This window comes from Aegilops tauschii, chromosome 6, assembly GCF_002575655.3.
Source record: "Aegilops tauschii subsp. strangulata cultivar AL8/78 chromosome 6, Aet v6.0, whole genome shotgun sequence".
NCBI lineage: Eukaryota > Viridiplantae > Streptophyta > Magnoliopsida > Poales > Poaceae > Aegilops > Aegilops tauschii.
In genome coordinates this window covers 400888301-400905278 of record NC_053040.3, presented here as the reverse complement: position 1 = coordinate 400905278, position 16978 = coordinate 400888301, and the positions used below count along the sequence as shown (strand labels likewise).

Sequence of the window (16978 nt, the reverse complement as noted above, 5' to 3'; positions counted from 1 at the left end):
GCCTTGCAAACAGGCCACCGGCAGCCGCGCGAGCCGCCGCAGAAGCACCGCGCCCCGCTGGCGAGAGGCCTGCGCCGTCCAAAGGCCGGCGAGCCGCAGATCTGGCCGCGCCAGACCCATCCGCCGCCCCAGCCTAGGACGCGTGCACGCCAACGAAGCCCACCACGCCGCTGCCACGCGCTCGCGACCCCGCCGATGCGCCGCCGCGCCCCTCGCTAGCACGACGCAATGCCCGCCGCCACCGGCCCACTCCAGCCGCCGCAGGGCGAAAGGGTGAAGTGCCCCCCCCCCCCCCCCCGCCGCCGACGCTCGCGGGCTTTGCCTACCGGCGCGCCCTGGCGGCGGCGAGGAGGGGAGGCGGCTATGGTTCCCCCCCCCTGGTCGCTCGCGGGAGCGACGCGGGAGGGGGCAGAAAGAAGTTTATCTTGATCTGCTCATGTTCGTCGTTCCTTCCCCCAAACTTCGTATTTCCTTCTACAACGATGATATTCTTCTATGTTTATGACCATTTCCCATGAAAACACATTAAACAAAAGGGTTTCATGATCTCTCGTGTTCATTAGTCATTAGTGGCAACATCAAAGTGATTTCTCGGAAATTCTAGGATTATTTGGATCAAACAACGGTGTTATGAGCGCAAGAAAATCACAATCGGTGTTATGAGCGCAAAAAATCACAATCACACTACCACGCCCGGTTGAAACATTCCGGCAAACTGAGACAGGGCACTGAACGGCGTGGGAGCCAGCATCCACGAACGGACAGGCGTTGGCAACTGTGACACCGTGAAGGTGTGCTCCGCGTTGAGATCGACATTGTATGACACGTGATGGCCGACGATGATGGTGGGCACGAAATGTTGCTGCGGAGTGAGATGCGGGGCGGCGTAGTAGTATGGCGGTTGCAACTGCGTCGACCAGGGCAACGGCTATTGCATGATTGGCACCGACGAATCACACGCTTTTCTGAAGGACGTACGGGTGACCAGCTGTCGCCAAGGCGTCCTCCCTTTGGAACAAAAGTAGGCCGGTGAGGAGAGTCTTAGGTGTACAAAAGTTGAAACTTAATGGAAAATACAGTTTGTGGGATCTAATAGCTAGGTGTTAATCCTCCTAGACAATTTCTCCTAAAATATAACTTATCGTTATCTATTGGAGATGCTCTAGTCTGGACGTGTGACTCTCACCATATTTACCCAACCACTCCACCCACCTCACTGCACCGATCCGGCCCTAACCATCGCCGCCACAGTTGCCTCTGTCGACTTTCTGTTGTCAAAATCGACTGACACCGCCATCCCTTAACCCTGTCAACCTCTCCCCGCCCCTTCTCGTCAGTCAAGGTGGCTAGAATCGCCTTTTCCGCCGCCGCCGACGAGCCCGTCGTCACTAAGCTCCGCCTAGTCGCCGTCGAGGTCAGTTTTCTCCGAAATTAGACCAGCCGACCTCAGAAATACCATCGCAAGCTGGAGCGTAGGCCAGAGCTGGCCCGCGCAGCCGAAACCCGAAGTAGTCTGTCATTGGCATCCTCGCGCTACTTTCATATTGCATTCAACGCATCATCACTCGTGAACCACTTGTGTTGCCACCTTGGCAGCATTGGCGATCTCTGCCGCCGCCTTGGAGCGCAAGCTAGAGCTCTGCCGTTGGCGCTCCGACCGCCTCCGCACAGAAGATATTTGCCTCTATGGTATTTTTTTTCTTCAAAAAACTATTTTACAACAAAAAGTCTCAAATTGGCTATTAAATTTCCTTTTGTTTTGATGAAGAGGTTGTGGGAGACGATCTTCGTCAATTCATCGTCGGATACGGACGAAGACGATGAATTTGAGTTGGTGGGTTGCGTGGTTGATATGGAGGAGGATTTTAAGAAGCCACGGCATGGCGAAAACATATATTAGAGCTCCTGCACCCCGGCCCGCTTATCTGGTACGTCCATGTACGTGGGGATATGGGCCAGCCGTTTCCGTAAGAATCACAGGCCACGGTTATATCGCGTGTGTTAGGTGTGACCTCGGACGTGATCCGCCTACTACATAGCGTAGGGCACTGTACACTGAGGAAAGGACAGACGCTATCGGACACTACAGGAGGCGGCCCGTGACTCTGTGTTTCATCTGCGTCCAGGCGTCCCCCCTTGTATCTAGCAATGCTGGTAGGCGGGGGAGGGGGATTCAGCTGAGGCAGAGAACCCAAATCTGAGCGGGAGGCCGGAGTTACTGCGACAAGAGGAAGCGCGGAGCCAGCCAAGGGTACGGCAGGAGCTTCGCCGCCGGGGAAATCCAGCGCCGGGCCGCAGCCGGCACCGCCGCCTCTGTCATCTCGCGCCGCCGGCCATTGTACGGATCCATCACAGGTACATATGTGATTTCAGATATGCGCATAGGCTCTTTGGATGTCCGGATGTAATTCCGCATTGGGCGTAAATCAGGAGGGTGATTAGTACTGGATCTATTTGTTCTGCAGGCCAGTCTAGGAACGGGGTTGGGGAAGCAATAGCTGTCAGGTGTTCATTTTTAAGCCGTCGGCATGCAGGTAAGATGACTTGCAGACTGATTCTTATTTCTCGTTCTGTTCTTCTGTCCTTTTGGATTAGCTGATATGTTGCCATCTTTCATGAATCAAGGTTTAGAGTCAGCTTTTTTTGATATACCAAAAAAGAGAGTGAGCTATTTTTAGTGCACGGGTTGCGCCAACCTGTACATTGGCAAATCTCCGGAGTGTATAAATCAACGATTGTTTTTTCCGCCTGGCCGGAAGAGTTGTACAATTAACCACTTATCTGATTGTGCAGAACTACAGCAAGCTCAACAAGCTGCCCACAATTCTGGAAGAAGATGAGTCAGACAGGGGTGACGGTATGGACTTATCCAAGCAAGCATTTTTTCCAAGGCGTATATTGGTCTCATGCTGTTGATGCGTCTTTGTGCTTAATAAATGTTTAATCCATGTTACTGACTAATGTATTACACCTTGAAATACCTCCAGGTGAATGTTTTCCCCAGAATAAAAGTGTTCACAGCAGAAAAAATTAGATCCATGATTATTGGATTATAAAATGAAAAAACATTCTAATATGTATATGAATGCAGGCACCAGTCCGGTTTTTACACGATGAACTTCTGTAGGAAATTCATTGGTGATCAAGCAAGTCATGATATACATGTGGTGAGTGCATCGGTGTATTGAGTGTTCCGTCAAAAGGAAAATAACGAAACGATTATAGTTGCAATTTTTTTGGGTTTTTTGATTAGTGATTTGGCTGATGGTATTCTCAACATTTTTTCGCAGGTTGAAGAGCAATGTCTGGCGCCATATTACCTTTATGACATCTTGCATCTCAAGGGGAACAATGCAAAGAGGCCACACCAATTTATCGAGTCTATCGATGAATGAATAAGAGAGCAGAGTCGAGTAAAGCAACGATGAAAAACTAGTCACTCCATCCCAATAAGTGTCTCAAATTTGTACTAGCTTAAGTGTAAAATTATACTAAGCTTGAGACACTTATTTTGGGACTGAGGGAGTATTTAGTATCCTGAGGCACATCTATGCTTGTTTTGGGGTGCAAGCAATGTATGATATTGTTCTGGCTAGGCTATGAAGTCTGAATTATTCTCATGTTGACACTTGTGACCAACTTATTTGTCGTGTACGTTCGCTTGACTCGGACATAACTATTATCGTAGTTGTGGCCTGTGGGTAATGATGTCATGTTATGTTTGAACAACTCATTTATACCAAGTCTAAATTACTTTGGTAGTTTGATTGTAACGAAAAGTAAGATAATTTGCATAGGAAATCCGTGTTTCGTTGCATTAGACCGTCAGGGCGTGTCATGACACATATCATGTTCATGGTACGTAATTTGACAAAAAGTGTGCCTGGCACGCGTGAATCCATCCAATCATTGTTTTGGTAAGTCCCAGGTCGAATAATGTGCCTGGCACATTATCTAGGTGCTTGTCGCTCTTTGTGACCACGGGTTATGGTACAGTCATGTGTCATGTACCTGGCACAAGATGCACACGAGCTGTGGAGTTTCGGAAGTGAAACATTTCTGTGCCAGGCGCATGAACCCATTTCATGAGCCAGGCCCATGATGCAGAGCATGGCAGTCAGGAGGGTGGGCAATGGGGTGGCCGTGGTATGATCCATCAATGGTGAACCAAGCACATGTGTGACGGGACGATTCGTAAGTTTTTTTTTACAAATTCTACGTATGACTAAGACGCACCATTTGTCAATTGTCCATTCAGGAATTTTGCGCAAATAAACAATCCATGAACAGATTATCAAACTTATATCAGCACATAAAAAGCAGGATGGGTGATCATTGATGGTCACATGCCACTAAAACTTAAAAATAGACACGGATACTGCATAGGTTCAAACTTACATATAGCCATAGACCACACTGACAATGCCACAAATCCTTAAACGACGACTTACACAGAAGAAACAAGCATCCCGTGAGCTATATATCGGTATTGCCCCTAGTGCATATTAGGCATAATTTAGTAGTTTAAGATAGGATGCAGATCCGGACTGTTGTGGAGGGAGACCCAGTGCCTGTGAATTGTGATAACCACAAGATCGTCTTCCTCCAAATCAAGTTGTCCGTGTATGGAAGTCTGCCATCGTTTGCCTTTTTGAAAGAAGCCGTTACATGGGAACCTGTATCATCATGCAGCAGGGGTAGTCCATTCAACGCTCGCCAGAATCACATTTTAAAAAGCCAAAAAACAGATTATTCAGTGAAATGTAAAATGCTTGACAAGGAGTGCCAGATCAGTTTTGCAAATACGATGTGTAAATCTTACTGACAAGGAAGTGGGAGTTGCCTTATACCACCCCTCTCAACCTCCACAAAAAATCTCCCATTACCACGAGGGAGGCAGATATATACCATGTCACCAAGCCGCACTGCATACTCATCAAGAAACCTTTGCCAACCGATTTCATGAATTCTGGTCCTTTTATCTCCATGGTCGATCATAACTTCATACTCCAGTAGTTCTCTTGTTGCGAAAATTGGGTTACCCACAGGCTTATTTTCTTTGGTCGCAACGGATTGCACATGTTCAATATATGCTCCAAGAACTTGCCTGTTGCAGCATGGAACAAACCGCAAATGATGGGACCAAAAGCATGGCAGTTTGTCAAGGTTGAAAAGCAGTAGAGCAACATCGTGATGACTCGGTCTTACAGATTCAAACCAATAGAAAGTTGTCATTGGAACAGATATGTGGCAACTTGGTCCCTCGACATCTCTACACACAGCATACGGGTTCTTGCAATCAAGGCACTCCATGGCCTACAAGGTAAGAATCAAAAAAAGCAATAACAATCTGAGGTGATGCTCTTACAATTTGCCGGCAAATAAACTTGTACACCAGCAAGTCATTAGGCCACGACAACCATATCTACAAAAATTAATAGGTCTGCCATCGCGGTTTCGCAATCACAACAGTTTAACGGCTGCGCCTATGCTCCAGATTAATGACTGCAACATTAGTAAATATGAAAAAAAAATAGTACATCTGAAGGTGTTCATACATTCAGGATGAACTAAAGTTGCAAACGGCCCTTTTGAGCCGTGTAAATGTATCAAACGATGCTCAGACTTAGATGGAAATAGCCTGCTGTGCGCGCAATATTAAGAAGCATGATGAACCGACATAGCCAAGTCCCGTGGAAAAGTAAAAATTTAAAGGCGCATTACAACGATGCCCAAGTTGAACTGCAGCGGGGACGAGATGATTTTGCACCGACCATTGCCGCACCGGCCCCTAAATACAACGCTGGTCCTCATCACCTCTCATCCCCTCCCTCCACCACATCCCCAAATCCAAACGTTCCTCCCCCCACACTCGCACCCAACACCCCCCTGCCCCGCCCCCCTCCCCTTCGGCACTTGGTCAAAAAATAATGTGTTAGAACGCTATCATACAGACCAAGAAATTTCCGGGAGGTTGAATGGTAAGAGATTGTGAGGATTTAGATTTGCAATAAGTAGCAATAATACGAATTTTTGATCCTTGGGAGAAAATACGGGATCTAGCGGAAGAGGAAGGGGATTGTGCATACCTTGGATCCGGGCGAAAGCAGCTACTCTCGACTCCGGCGTGAGTCCCGTATCGGAATCCGCCCAGCCGCCGTCGCTCGGCTTGCCACCATTACTGCTCGGGCGCTGGTGTGCTCCTGATTCTTCCAGCACAGGATGGAGTAGCACACACACCGATAAGATTGGATTGCCGGCGGCGATGTTGGATCTGTGGTCCGGCACAAAATCCACACGAAAAGGGGATTTAGAAACTCATACGGGAAACATAGTTCGATTACTCCACCCCAGACGAGCAACGCGAACAGTAATGGAAGCAGCTGAATCAGTGCGTACCTATCGCCGCGCCGGCGGATTGATGTCGCGGCCGAGCGCCAGCGCCATCGAATCGCCGCCTTGCAGCCCATCCATCTAGCTATAAGTCAAAGAACGAGAAAAGAGAGAGTCAGATGTGGTCACGGGCTTGCAGCGGGAGAGGGGGCGGCGGTGGAAGACAAAGCTACCCTGAGCCAAAATGGAGCAGAACCCACGTGACCACACACGACCGTAATAGCCTGCTACACGGTAACAGTTCCAACAAAACTGGTTTACTTGTCAGGCATCTCGAGGTACAGTGGAAAGATTCTACCGCTGGGATAACGCGGCCCCGGCGCAGATGTTCTAAAAATCCGCATCCCACGGCATGGTTCTCAATTAGGTTTAAGGATGGTTTTTCGAGACCGCCATGTGTCATGATGGTTTAGTGAGAGATTATTTTGCGGGGACTTAAATATATTACCTTTGCTATTTTCAGAGCCGATTCCACGTGTGTCAGTCTTTTTTCAACACCATTGCAAAATCTGTGGAGAAACTTGATACCTAGTTTGCACGAAAGACAACACTGAAAAATCAACTAACTTTTAGGATAGAGGATCTGCTAGATGAGCAACAGTGGTTCCTTAATTGGGAAGTGGGATAGGGATCGGCTAGAGATGCTCTTAGAGTCTCTTAGAGCTCGGGTGATGACGGCAGTGCGTCTTCGGACCGTTTCACTGTTCTAATCGTCACTAAGTGGCCTATGAAAATGAACGTTATTTTTATTACTTTTGTGCTCTTCGTACTACCATGTTGTTTCATGAATAGATCGGAAGTGTATATATTTTTTGAAAGTTGCTTTTCATAGGGCAGAATTTACTTTTCTTAGACAAATTAACACATCCATAGCTACGCAAAAATCAGGGTTGCTGCAGTTGCCACCTGAAGAAAATTAAGAGATCGAACCGCATATGTACTAGGCTAGCTAGCTTCTGTTGGGGCCGAACACCCCCACGGCGGAGCCAACCGAGGCGAAGACGGCGACAAGCAAACAGGTGGCGCTGAAGGCCTGAATGGCGAGCCACCGCGTCGTCCACGGCGCCACCTTGTTCTGCGCAAGGTACATCTGGACGGGGAAGTGGATGTCCAGCGGCCAGAAGGTGAAGGCGCCGATGAGCCCGACCACCTGGTTGAAGTAGGGGTACCACACGGCCACCGCCGTCACGGCCACCACGTACGCCGTGCGGAAGCACAGCCGGAACACGTTGACGCTGCGCCGCCAGCGGAGCAGCGGCAGCGGCACCTCGACGACCCAGGCCTCGGCTCCGAAGCGTCGCTCCACGAGCGCGAACGCCGGCTGGCTGTACAGCTGAACACGTACGTGATTCGCTAGCGGCGTCAGGTCGCGGTCGCACGCCGTACATACATAGTCATAGGATAGTAGTAGGTGCTTGCCTGGTAGCCGCCGAGGAGGTGGAGGACGACGCAGAGGTTGGCGAGGTCGATGAGCCAGTAGGGCTCGCCGAAGCCGGTGAGGAGGTTCCCCGGCGTGCCGTCGCCGAACGCCGCGTAGCCGAAGCACCCGCAGCCGAGGTAGAAGAAGGTGGTGATCGCGATGCTGGCCCTCGACGCCGCCTTCATCGTAATGCTCTCCGCCGGCGGCGACCTCAGCGTGTCCTGCTTGATCATACCGTGTCAGCTCGGTCCCTTACGCCGAGCGCATGCAATCGCACTGGCACTTTGTGCATATGCATACTGGCCTACGGCCTACCTCTATTTCCAGCAGCACCAAGGTGTAAGGGTAGGCGAAGGCGATGTCCCCGAGGGACTGTGCGACGCGCCACACCTTCTGCATCGGGGATGCCAGGGGAATGCCTCCGATTCCCCCCTTGATCACCCCATTTTCTGAAGAAAGGAATCGTCACATGGCCGATCATGTATGTGTGCGATCGAGTGCGTCGTGCTATCTGTTACGCACGCACGTACCGATCACTTTGGCGGCGCCGAGGCCGAAGCCGACGAAGGAGTAGAAGAAGGACATGACGGCGGCGAAGACGGAGAGCCACGCCATGTTGTGGAAGTCCGGTATCTGCGACAGCACTGCCTGCGCGAGGCCGAACAGGAGCATGTAGTAGACGTCTGAGCCCCCGGCGGTGGCGGTGGAGAACGGTGCGCCCTGCTGTTGGCCTTCCCGGCCGTAGCGGTTCGCTTCGTGAATCGCCCTGATAAATCAAAGGCTGTTGCTACAATAGTCCAATAGGAGAGCAGTTTCACTATTCCAACATTTAAATTGGCCACCACACGATCAAGGAGGAGAAATATTTCATGCAAACTGTTGATTGTTGTTGGAGAGCAACTAAAGGGTCACTTTCGGTGGACTGAGAGCTGGCGCCCTCTCAGCCGCCGCCACATGTCTCATGTTGGGCTTTTTTCAGGAATTTTTTTTCTATACACATTTTCGGGGTTTAAATGATTTTATTGCTTTTTGATTTTTGCCCGGTTTTCCCTAGGTTTTAGAAAAAACAAAAACAAATTGTACTTGTCGTGCAGGCACAAATTTGATTTCGCGAAAGGCACATATGTGAAGCTTCGGAAAAGAAAAAAGATTGAAAAAAAAGTGCTTCTGGCTTGGTTTTTTCGTTTGGTTCTTTTGTGAAAAAAAAAGGTCAAAACCTATCAACGTCGAATATAGTTTCGAAGATCTTGACACGATAAATACAATGATAAAAATGGTTCGAGATTTGAACGCACGATTTAAGACATAAAATGTTTTGAATAAACAAATCTACAGAAAAGGGAAAACTCTCAGATTGCAACAAGTGGCGCACATGCAGTCACCACTTGTCGCAACCTGGGAAGGTGAGAGTGATCTTTGTAAGGGGTACCTGTTAACTTTTTCGCAAAAAAGGGAGGTACTCTTAACTAGTGATTTTGTTATTGTTGTGGTTGTGTCCCGCGTCGTTGGTCCCCTTGGTCCCCTTGTCGAGTTGTTTTCGTGCCGGCACTGGCCTTTTCGTATGGGCCTCCGTTTTGTTTTATGTGGGTTTCACATGATGTATTGTTCTATATCTAATTTTAAAGAGCAACTAATTAAGGAGTACTTCTTACGGGAGCCCCGCAAGGATCATTTTCGATGGACTAAGAGCATGCCACTTGGCGTGCTCTCAGCCGCCGCCACGTGTAGCGTGTTGGACGCTTCCTCCAAATTTTATTTGTTTATTTTCTTGTACGTATTTCGGGTTTTATATGATTTTTTTTGTTATTTTGGCTTTTTAGTTTTTGCTTGGTTTCCCTAGGTTTTGGACAAAAAAAATTACATGAAAAAAATTGTTTTTCTATTTTTTCTCTTCTACGAGAGGCATAGATTTGCTCGGTGCCTCTCGGAAAAGAAAAAGAAATACATACTTTTTTGCTTCCGCGAGAGGCTACGCCTCTCGAAAAGGAAAAAAACGCATTTTTTAGTGAGAGGCACAAATTTGCTACTCGTGGTGGCACATATTTGCTCCTTGTGGAGGCACAGATTGGCTTTCGCAAGAGGCACAGCTGTGCCTCTTCAGGAAAGAAAAAAAACAGTGAAAAAAATCATGCTTTCGGTTCTGCTTTTTTGTTTGGTGGTTTTCGTGAAAAAAAAAAGTTTATCAAAATCTATCAACATGGGATCTAGTTTCCTAGATCTCAAAGCGAGGAATTCGACGATGAAAATGGTTCGAAATTTGAATGCATGATTAAAAATATTTTTAATTAACAAACCTATGTAAAAGAGAAAACTCACAAGTTGCAATAAGTGTGTGCGTCACTTGTCGCAACTTGGGAGATGGGAGTGATCTTTGTAAGGACTCCTTAATTTGAAAATGCATAAGGAGTAGAATGAGAGAACGACATTACTAGTAGCCGTTGTATCTACGAAAAAATAACAATGACGTGTAACCTTTTTTTAACACACAATGGCGTGTAACTAGTTTTCAATTTTTGTGAGTGTTTGTGTTATCTTTTAGCGAGGAGTGGGCTTGTTTCATTTTCATTTTCAAATTTCTTTTGCCTGGACTGGACCGTTGCCACGCTTGTGTTGTTATTTCTTAGCTTTTTTTTTTGACTTGTTGTTTTTTCCTAGCTGACCGTACGTGTTATTGTGGGCTGGTGTGTCCACTTGTTTTTATGTTTTGTGTGCCCGTGGTCATCGAGAGAATTTTGTACTCATTTCTTCTTCCCTTTCCTGTCTTTTCCTTCTTTTCTTCTCCTTTTCTTTTTTTTCTTTCTCTCCATTTTCCAATCCATGATGTACGTGAAACACTTTTTGAAGTGTGTGAACACTTACTAAAATTCATGATCTTTTTAATTGATGAACACTTGTTTGAATTTGTGATGTTTTTATAATCTTTGTGCAAACTTGATCCCGCTTTGGTTTTTTTGCGTGTGTCCCTCGTCATCGCAATGTCCAGTTTGTCGGCTGGCTTTTGTTAGGCACATTTTTTCATCCACTATTTTGTTTTTTGTAGCCATTCTAATAGGTTTTCTATCGTTTGTTATTGTTCTGCTTTGTAGAAGCGGAAAAGACATGGTGATATATTCGCTGCCTCTTTTACCACCTCCATTCTGTGGCTGATTTGACTCTCATCATTCCTTCTCTCTTCATTTCCCATTTGTTTTCCATTATAAATGATGCCTTTTTTGTGTGATGCTTTAGTATTCCCCTAATTGCAACTCCACCCTTAACTTGTAACTGGGACCAACCCTTTTTTCTCGCCTCAGTTGCACACAATTACCTTCCAACTAGATTCATTTTGTCTCGGGTTGAGTCCACGCTCGACTCGCAACTGGGCTCGGTGTTTCTTTTGTATTGTAGCTGGGCCTGACTCTCTTTTTTGCATTAGTTGCAACTTGCAACTAGGTCTGGCCTTTTTCGCCTCAGTTGCAAGTCCACCATCGACTCGCAACTAGGGGCTATCTTTTCTTCGTCCCATTTGCAAGTCAACCATCGACTCACAACTGGGCTCTTTGATCTTCTTTTGTCGTAATTACAAGTCAACTAATGACTCACAACTGAGCTCTCGATCTTTTTGTTGTCACTGTTGTAAGTCAACCAATGGCTCGCAACTCCGTCCGGTCCTTTTTTCTGTCCCAGTTGCAAATCCACTATTTGGCATGCAACTGAGCCTTAATCTTTTTGAAGGAAGCTATTCAGGAATACCTCAAGCAGTTTTCTCTTCGGCAACAAACTCGCCTTTTTCTCTCATAGTTTTTCTCCTATTTTATTTTTAAATAGAAAGGTTGAAATATAATTTCTATTTACTTTCTGGGCCAAATATCCATTTTATTTTCCTAGTTCTACTTCCAAGCGCATGATAACCCGGGTTGTATGTTTTCCTACCAATGAGGGCTTTACCTTCACCACCCAAAAAAGTCATCATTGGCCCACCGTTGATTGAAAGATGTGAAAATGGGATTTAGCGCATTTTGGTAGCGTGCTTGTTGTGGAAACACAAAAAAACTAATAGCATATGTACCACCTAAGAACAAACTAATCTGATTTGGTGGGTGGTGAGTTGGGCTGCGAGAGACTGGCATGAGCTCTTGAATACACTAGATAAAACAAAGCGCATTTCGGAAGAGCAAATCAAATAATCAAGTTGTATGTAGGCAAATGTACAACTACTGCGAGTTTCATGTCTATCAGTGATTACTATAAGCGGTGCTATTTCAATACCAAGTGCTAAGTACAACTAATTGTTGAATCCAACTTTAAATTATACTCTAAAGTTTCTATAAACATACTTGTCTAATAATACACTATAAATCACTACTACAATATTTATTGGATAGTATGCTTTGGAGATTTATACCATGATATTTATAGTAAAATATACACTTGCACATGCATACACAAGGAAATGTTGCCACAATAGTTTGATTCAATAAGAATGTTGCCATAACATACAATATAAATTAGAAGTAAAAAAATATTTTAGCGGTATACATTATAACTCTATAGTAAATAAAACATAATTTATTTATTTAAATTATTGTGTGGTTAATTATGTGAACTAATTACTTTCTAAAACATAAAAAGAGTACCTGCGGAAATAAAAATAAGTTCTACAAATATACAATTATTTTAATTTCCACGAGGTCAAAAGGTTGTTGGGAAGCGGTATGACCATTAATTTTGGTCTGAAAAATCCGAACATTTTGAAAGTTGACTGGAACACCGCATGACCAGGTATGCCACAGAGTGTGCCAATGAAAAAACAATATTTTTCTGGTACTGAAACAAGTAATGAGTGGCATAGTGTAAGTCTAGATTAAATTGCATACACATTTTATCTTATGAAACGACTTTGTTTTAAAACTTATTTTGGTTAAGCACTCATCCACCCACTACATTGTTGGTTATATTACACTAGCCACTGCTGGACGACCTCTAGAGGCATGAAAAAGGCCATCACTAAGCCCTTGAAACTAGTTTATCTTTTCGGCGTTGTTTGACATCAGTATTTTTTAGCATATGTCATAGACGCATGAAAAAGGCCATCACTAAGCCTTGACACTAGTTTACTTTTTCAGCCTTGTTTGGGAGGCATCATTATTCCTTAGCATGTCACAAACGCATGAAAAAGGCCATCACTAAGTCTTGACACTAGTTTACCTTTTCGGCCTTGTTTGGGAGGCATCATTATTTCTTAGCATGTCATAGACGCATGAAAAAGGCTATCACTAAGCCCCTGACACTAGTTTACCTTTTCGTCCTTGTTTGGGAGGCATCATTATTTCGGACTCATGATGCTATATTACAACCAATAAACTCGAGGTTGCCACACAAGACTAAGATCATATATATGACAAGTACTATGTTTTGATATGCTTTACCTCATACTAGTGGCTGTGGTGAGAGTATACACCACGCCGCTCCCAAACAGGCTGATGCTAAGGAAAAATCCGCTCAACATCTGTCTCCTCTCACCTGCGCCGATGTAATATTATGCATATCAAAACTCAGTCGCTATGTACGCATAATCTATAGTGTTCATTAATATTATGCACTATCTTTAATTTTGCCCCGGAAACTAACAACATTTATAGACAGTCGATGCCCACTAATCGCAATTCACAGCTTCGACTGATATACTTCTTTTGTCTGATATACTTCTTTTGTCTCATGTTTATAAGCCCCCCTTGTATTACAGTCAAACTTTAACCATAAATTTAACTATCAAAATGTAAGTCGCAAACCCCCAAAATTTATATCATTGGACTTGTATTCAAAAGAAGTATAGAACTTATATTTTATTTGTTAAATTTACAATCAAAATTTAAGATAAAATACGATGGGACTAATAAACTCGGACGGAGGGGCAGTAAGCAGTTTATGGTTATCATCACATCACCTAGGTAAAACCTCACGGCGTTCATGTAGGACTTGTTCCTGATAAGGCCGCCACGCTCCGGATGTCCTCTTGAAACGTAGCATTCGGCGAGCAGGGAGGACTGCACCACGGTGACCCCCGCGAAGAACACTATGGCCGCCGCCCCCCCGACCCAGCCGAGCTGAGCCACGCTCCACGCCAGCGACAGCACGCCGGAGCCGACCACCGCCGTGATGATGTGCGCGGACGCCGTCCATACCGTGCCTGTCCATCCAAAACTCGACGAATCAATCAAAATTTCCGGCGGTAAGTAATTACGGACACACGGGCAAGCAAGCAATTGGATGTTGGGGAATTGTGGCTGTTCCTCTCGCGTCAGTCCGGGTCCAGAGTGCAATGGCGCTGTCAAGTGAGTGCGATATTACAACAGTCCTATTGAGTGGTGGTGAGTGGTGGCCCGTCTGCTGGCGGTTTGGCCAATCTCTTCTCTGGCGAGCGAGCTAGTTCCTCTCTGAAACTTGAACAAGATCTGGGTATGTGGCGGACATGAATGCCCTCTACGGAGGTCACATATGCCATGGCAGATGGTTTGCCGTGTACGATTTCACATGCATTGAATTTCCAGATAACATGAAGGCGTGAACACAACGAAGTTCATCGGCCAGAAGTTCCAGACATCCAACGAATTGATGAAATCAAGATATGTAACCTCCTGATAGATCAGGCGATGGGACAGGAGGGCTTACCAGTTCGTTTGACCGGATGCTCCTCGGGCTCGGATGAACTGCAAGAGGGCTCCGGGAGCTTCTCCAGCAGCGGCCCTGTTTGGGGATCGCCACCTCTTCCCCCCATGGCTTCTCTTCTCCTGTTTTCTCTTTGGAATGTTTGTCCGGGACATTAGGCCAGTGAAGTGAACCTCAGCTTCATCATATACTACAAAGAAAAGAAAGATTCCTCTGCCACCAAATCCCTTGCGATGGTTGGTTTGGTAGTAGAATAGAATCAGAAGTTGCTCTGCTTCGGCTCCCCCAAACTCCAGATCCAGAGTCCACCACATCATTCTGTGGACCGCAGGCAGACACAAAGGCATTTGTGACAAGTGACCCTCGGCTCTGTTCTCTACCGTCCCACGCACTGGTTGCTCTGTGGGCATATGAAAATCGATCTACTGGACTCTATCTACTGAGAAAAGGAACTGGTATTTCTACTTTTAAAATAAAATGGTGGTTGCGTCGTGGGACACTCGTGGGCAACGTGCAGGTGTCCAAAAATAGTGCTAGGTCTACCTGTACCGATCAATCATTTTTCTTAAAGAAACCTGCAAAACGTTGATGATGTAGGCACTCGAACAATACAACATGGGAACTCATTGCTTCCCCACACTCAAAAGATGTACAATTCGTTCATACATTTTGCCTTTAGGTGTTAAGATGCGCAGAACCAACTCTCTAAGAATTGAGGCTGCTGAAGTTATCCAATAGGTAAGGAATATATGCTAGAAAAAGGCTTTATTGATTAATGATATGATTACAATCTTGTACGAGGAGACTTTTAGATAAAAGGGGGTGTGAACCCCCCCCCCCCCCCCTTCCCATTTTATAGATAAAACCAGAGAGAGCCAAGTACACAGGTTCGCCCGAAAGCATGTTTTCAACATGCTCAGAGGCCAAATTACAAATGGAAAAGCAAAGGACTATAGTCTTATACATCAGGCAAGAGAAAAGTTTTACAGGGGGGAACGCATTTTTCCTGCTACTTTTTTCAATGCCCCTCTGGTTTATGCTACTCGACTAACCTTCAATCATGCAACTCATCTTGGCCTTCATCAGTCTTGTCGGCCACAAGGTCCTCCACCACGCCTCTGAGCTTCTTCCATGGTTGGATCGGAGATCCCATCAAGTCCAGAGGTGTGACCGGGTTGAGTAAGAAGTGTTTGATGCCACCAGCAGGGCTCCTCGGGGGGGGGGGGGGGTGTTGGGGCTTGAGTCACCAGGCGCGTTGTAGTCATCCAGGTTTGGAGAGGAGGGATTGGTCGACTTCTCCTGCAGAGATCATTTCCAGTGAAATCACCCCACCAGAATTTCGAAAGGGGATTCCAAGATTAAGGAAATTTGGTGAGTTATCTTCTCCCATTGAGGCACCACTTTCTCTTTGAGTAAGATCACACATCTCCTCATCGTTCCCAACACTTTCCTCCAAATCTGTTTCAAGTCAATCCACACAGCGTTACTAAAGACATGAGCATTTCTTTTCTTCCACACAGTCCAAAGAATACATGCACATACTGAATTTAACACTGTATGTTTTTTATTGGCAAGCTAGAACCTGGCAATAGAGAAGTAATCTGAACCCATGTCAACGGAAAATAAGTCAGAGACCTGTCTCCAGATTTGTTTGGCTACCACACATCCAAAGAAAAGATGATCGATGGTTTCATTATCAGTACAGAAGACACAGGCAGGGGGTTTCTCAATGCCTCTTTTAGCTAAGTTATTTTTAGTCATGAGCTTATTGTGAGAAAGCAGCCAGAGGAAGACCTGCACTCTAGGTGGTACTATAATGGACCAAACTGCAGGAATATAAACTGGTTGTACCCCCCTAAAATTAATGATGCTATATAGAGAGACAGTAGTGTATTCACCCTTGGCTTCATATTGCCAAACTAGAGAGTCACCACATCCCTGAAATTGAGTGTTTTCAATTATCTGCTCAAGGCAGCACCATTGCTCCATCATGTGTGTAGTGAAAACCCTTCTAAAGGTCAATTTAATCTCATTGTTGTCCCACACCTCAGCTAGGGTGATGATAGATGGACTAAAGTGGCCAGAATTGGACTGATAGAGGGGAGGTTCCAAACCATATATTCTCCCGGAATCTTATCTTCTTCCCATCCCCCACAACCCATATATATCCAAATTTTAATGCTTTAGCAGCCCACATCACACCCTGCCAAACTCTAGAGGGGTTTTGTGGGTTGCAAGCAAAGATATTTGGAGAGTCATTCAAGTACTTTCTATCTATAAGATCCTTCCAGAGTTTCCCTTCATCATTAATGCATCTCTTCACCCAGCTCCCCAGTAGGCAGAGGTTTACATCTTTGATATTGGGTACCCCTAGGCCTCCATGTTGTTTACTCATGCAAACTAGATGCTAGTTAGCAAGGTGAATTTTCCTATTTCCTTCAAAATCATTCCACAGGCAGTTGGCCATCTGGCTATTGATCATGCCCAGTGCCCATTTGGGTAATTTAAAGAAAGAGA

General features: G+C 45.7%; 1 protein-coding gene and 2 long non-coding RNA genes across 5 annotated transcripts; 1 reads left to right on the top strand and 2 right to left on the bottom strand.

Moving 5' to 3' along the window:
* Positions 1–2065: 2065 nt before the first annotated feature.
* LOC109735642 (uncharacterized) lies at positions 2066–3643 on the top strand. The gene is made up of 5 exons (XR_002226178.4): positions 2066–2355; positions 2466–2534; positions 2794–2857; positions 3092–3167; positions 3291–3643. It is a non-coding gene; the product is annotated as an uncharacterized lncRNA (long non-coding RNA).
* Positions 3644–4329: 686 nt separating this feature from the next.
* Positions 4330–6585, bottom strand: LOC141026220 (uncharacterized). Of its 3 annotated transcripts, XR_012187990.1 has the most exons (6): positions 6567–6585; positions 6400–6478; positions 6090–6274; positions 5209–5316; positions 4823–5107; positions 4330–4676 (listed from the first exon to the last, which is right to left on the bottom strand). It is a non-coding gene; the product is annotated as an uncharacterized lncRNA (long non-coding RNA). The 3 variants fall into 3 exon arrangements; XR_012187989.1 differs by lacking the exon at positions 6567–6585 and having other exon boundaries at positions 6400–6514; XR_012187991.1 differs by lacking the exon at positions 6567–6585 and having other exon boundaries at positions 4827–5107; positions 6400–6514.
* A 534-nt stretch (positions 6586–7119) lies between these two features.
* Positions 7120–14901, bottom strand: LOC109735639 (probable amino acid permease 7). The gene is made up of 7 exons (XM_045229998.2): positions 14465–14901; positions 13740–13982; positions 13222–13315; positions 8344–8579; positions 8129–8262; positions 7813–8034; positions 7120–7726 (listed from the first exon to the last, which is right to left on the bottom strand). Exons 1-7 carry the CDS (start codon positions 14568–14570, stop codon positions 7343–7345), a joined length of 1419 nt encoding a protein of 472 aa, XP_045085933.1. The 5' UTR covers positions 14571–14901; the 3' UTR covers positions 7120–7342.
* Positions 14902–16978: the final 2077 nt, after the last annotated feature.

Excerpts from the sequence above, each read along its gene's own strand:
- LOC109735639 (XM_045229998.2), bottom strand. The coding sequence starts at position 14,570 with ATGGGGGGAAGAGGTGGCGATCCCCAAACAGGGCCGCTGCTGGAGAAG. Across the intron at positions 8,263-8,343 it reads CGGCGCCGCCAAAGTGATCG|AAAATGGGGTGATCAAGGGG; the intron begins GTACGTGCGTGC and ends TCCTTTCTTCAG. Across the intron at positions 8,035-8,128 it reads TGGTGCTGCTGGAAATAGAG|GACACGCTGAGGTCGCCGCC; the intron begins GTAGGCCGTAGG and ends ATGATCAAGCAG.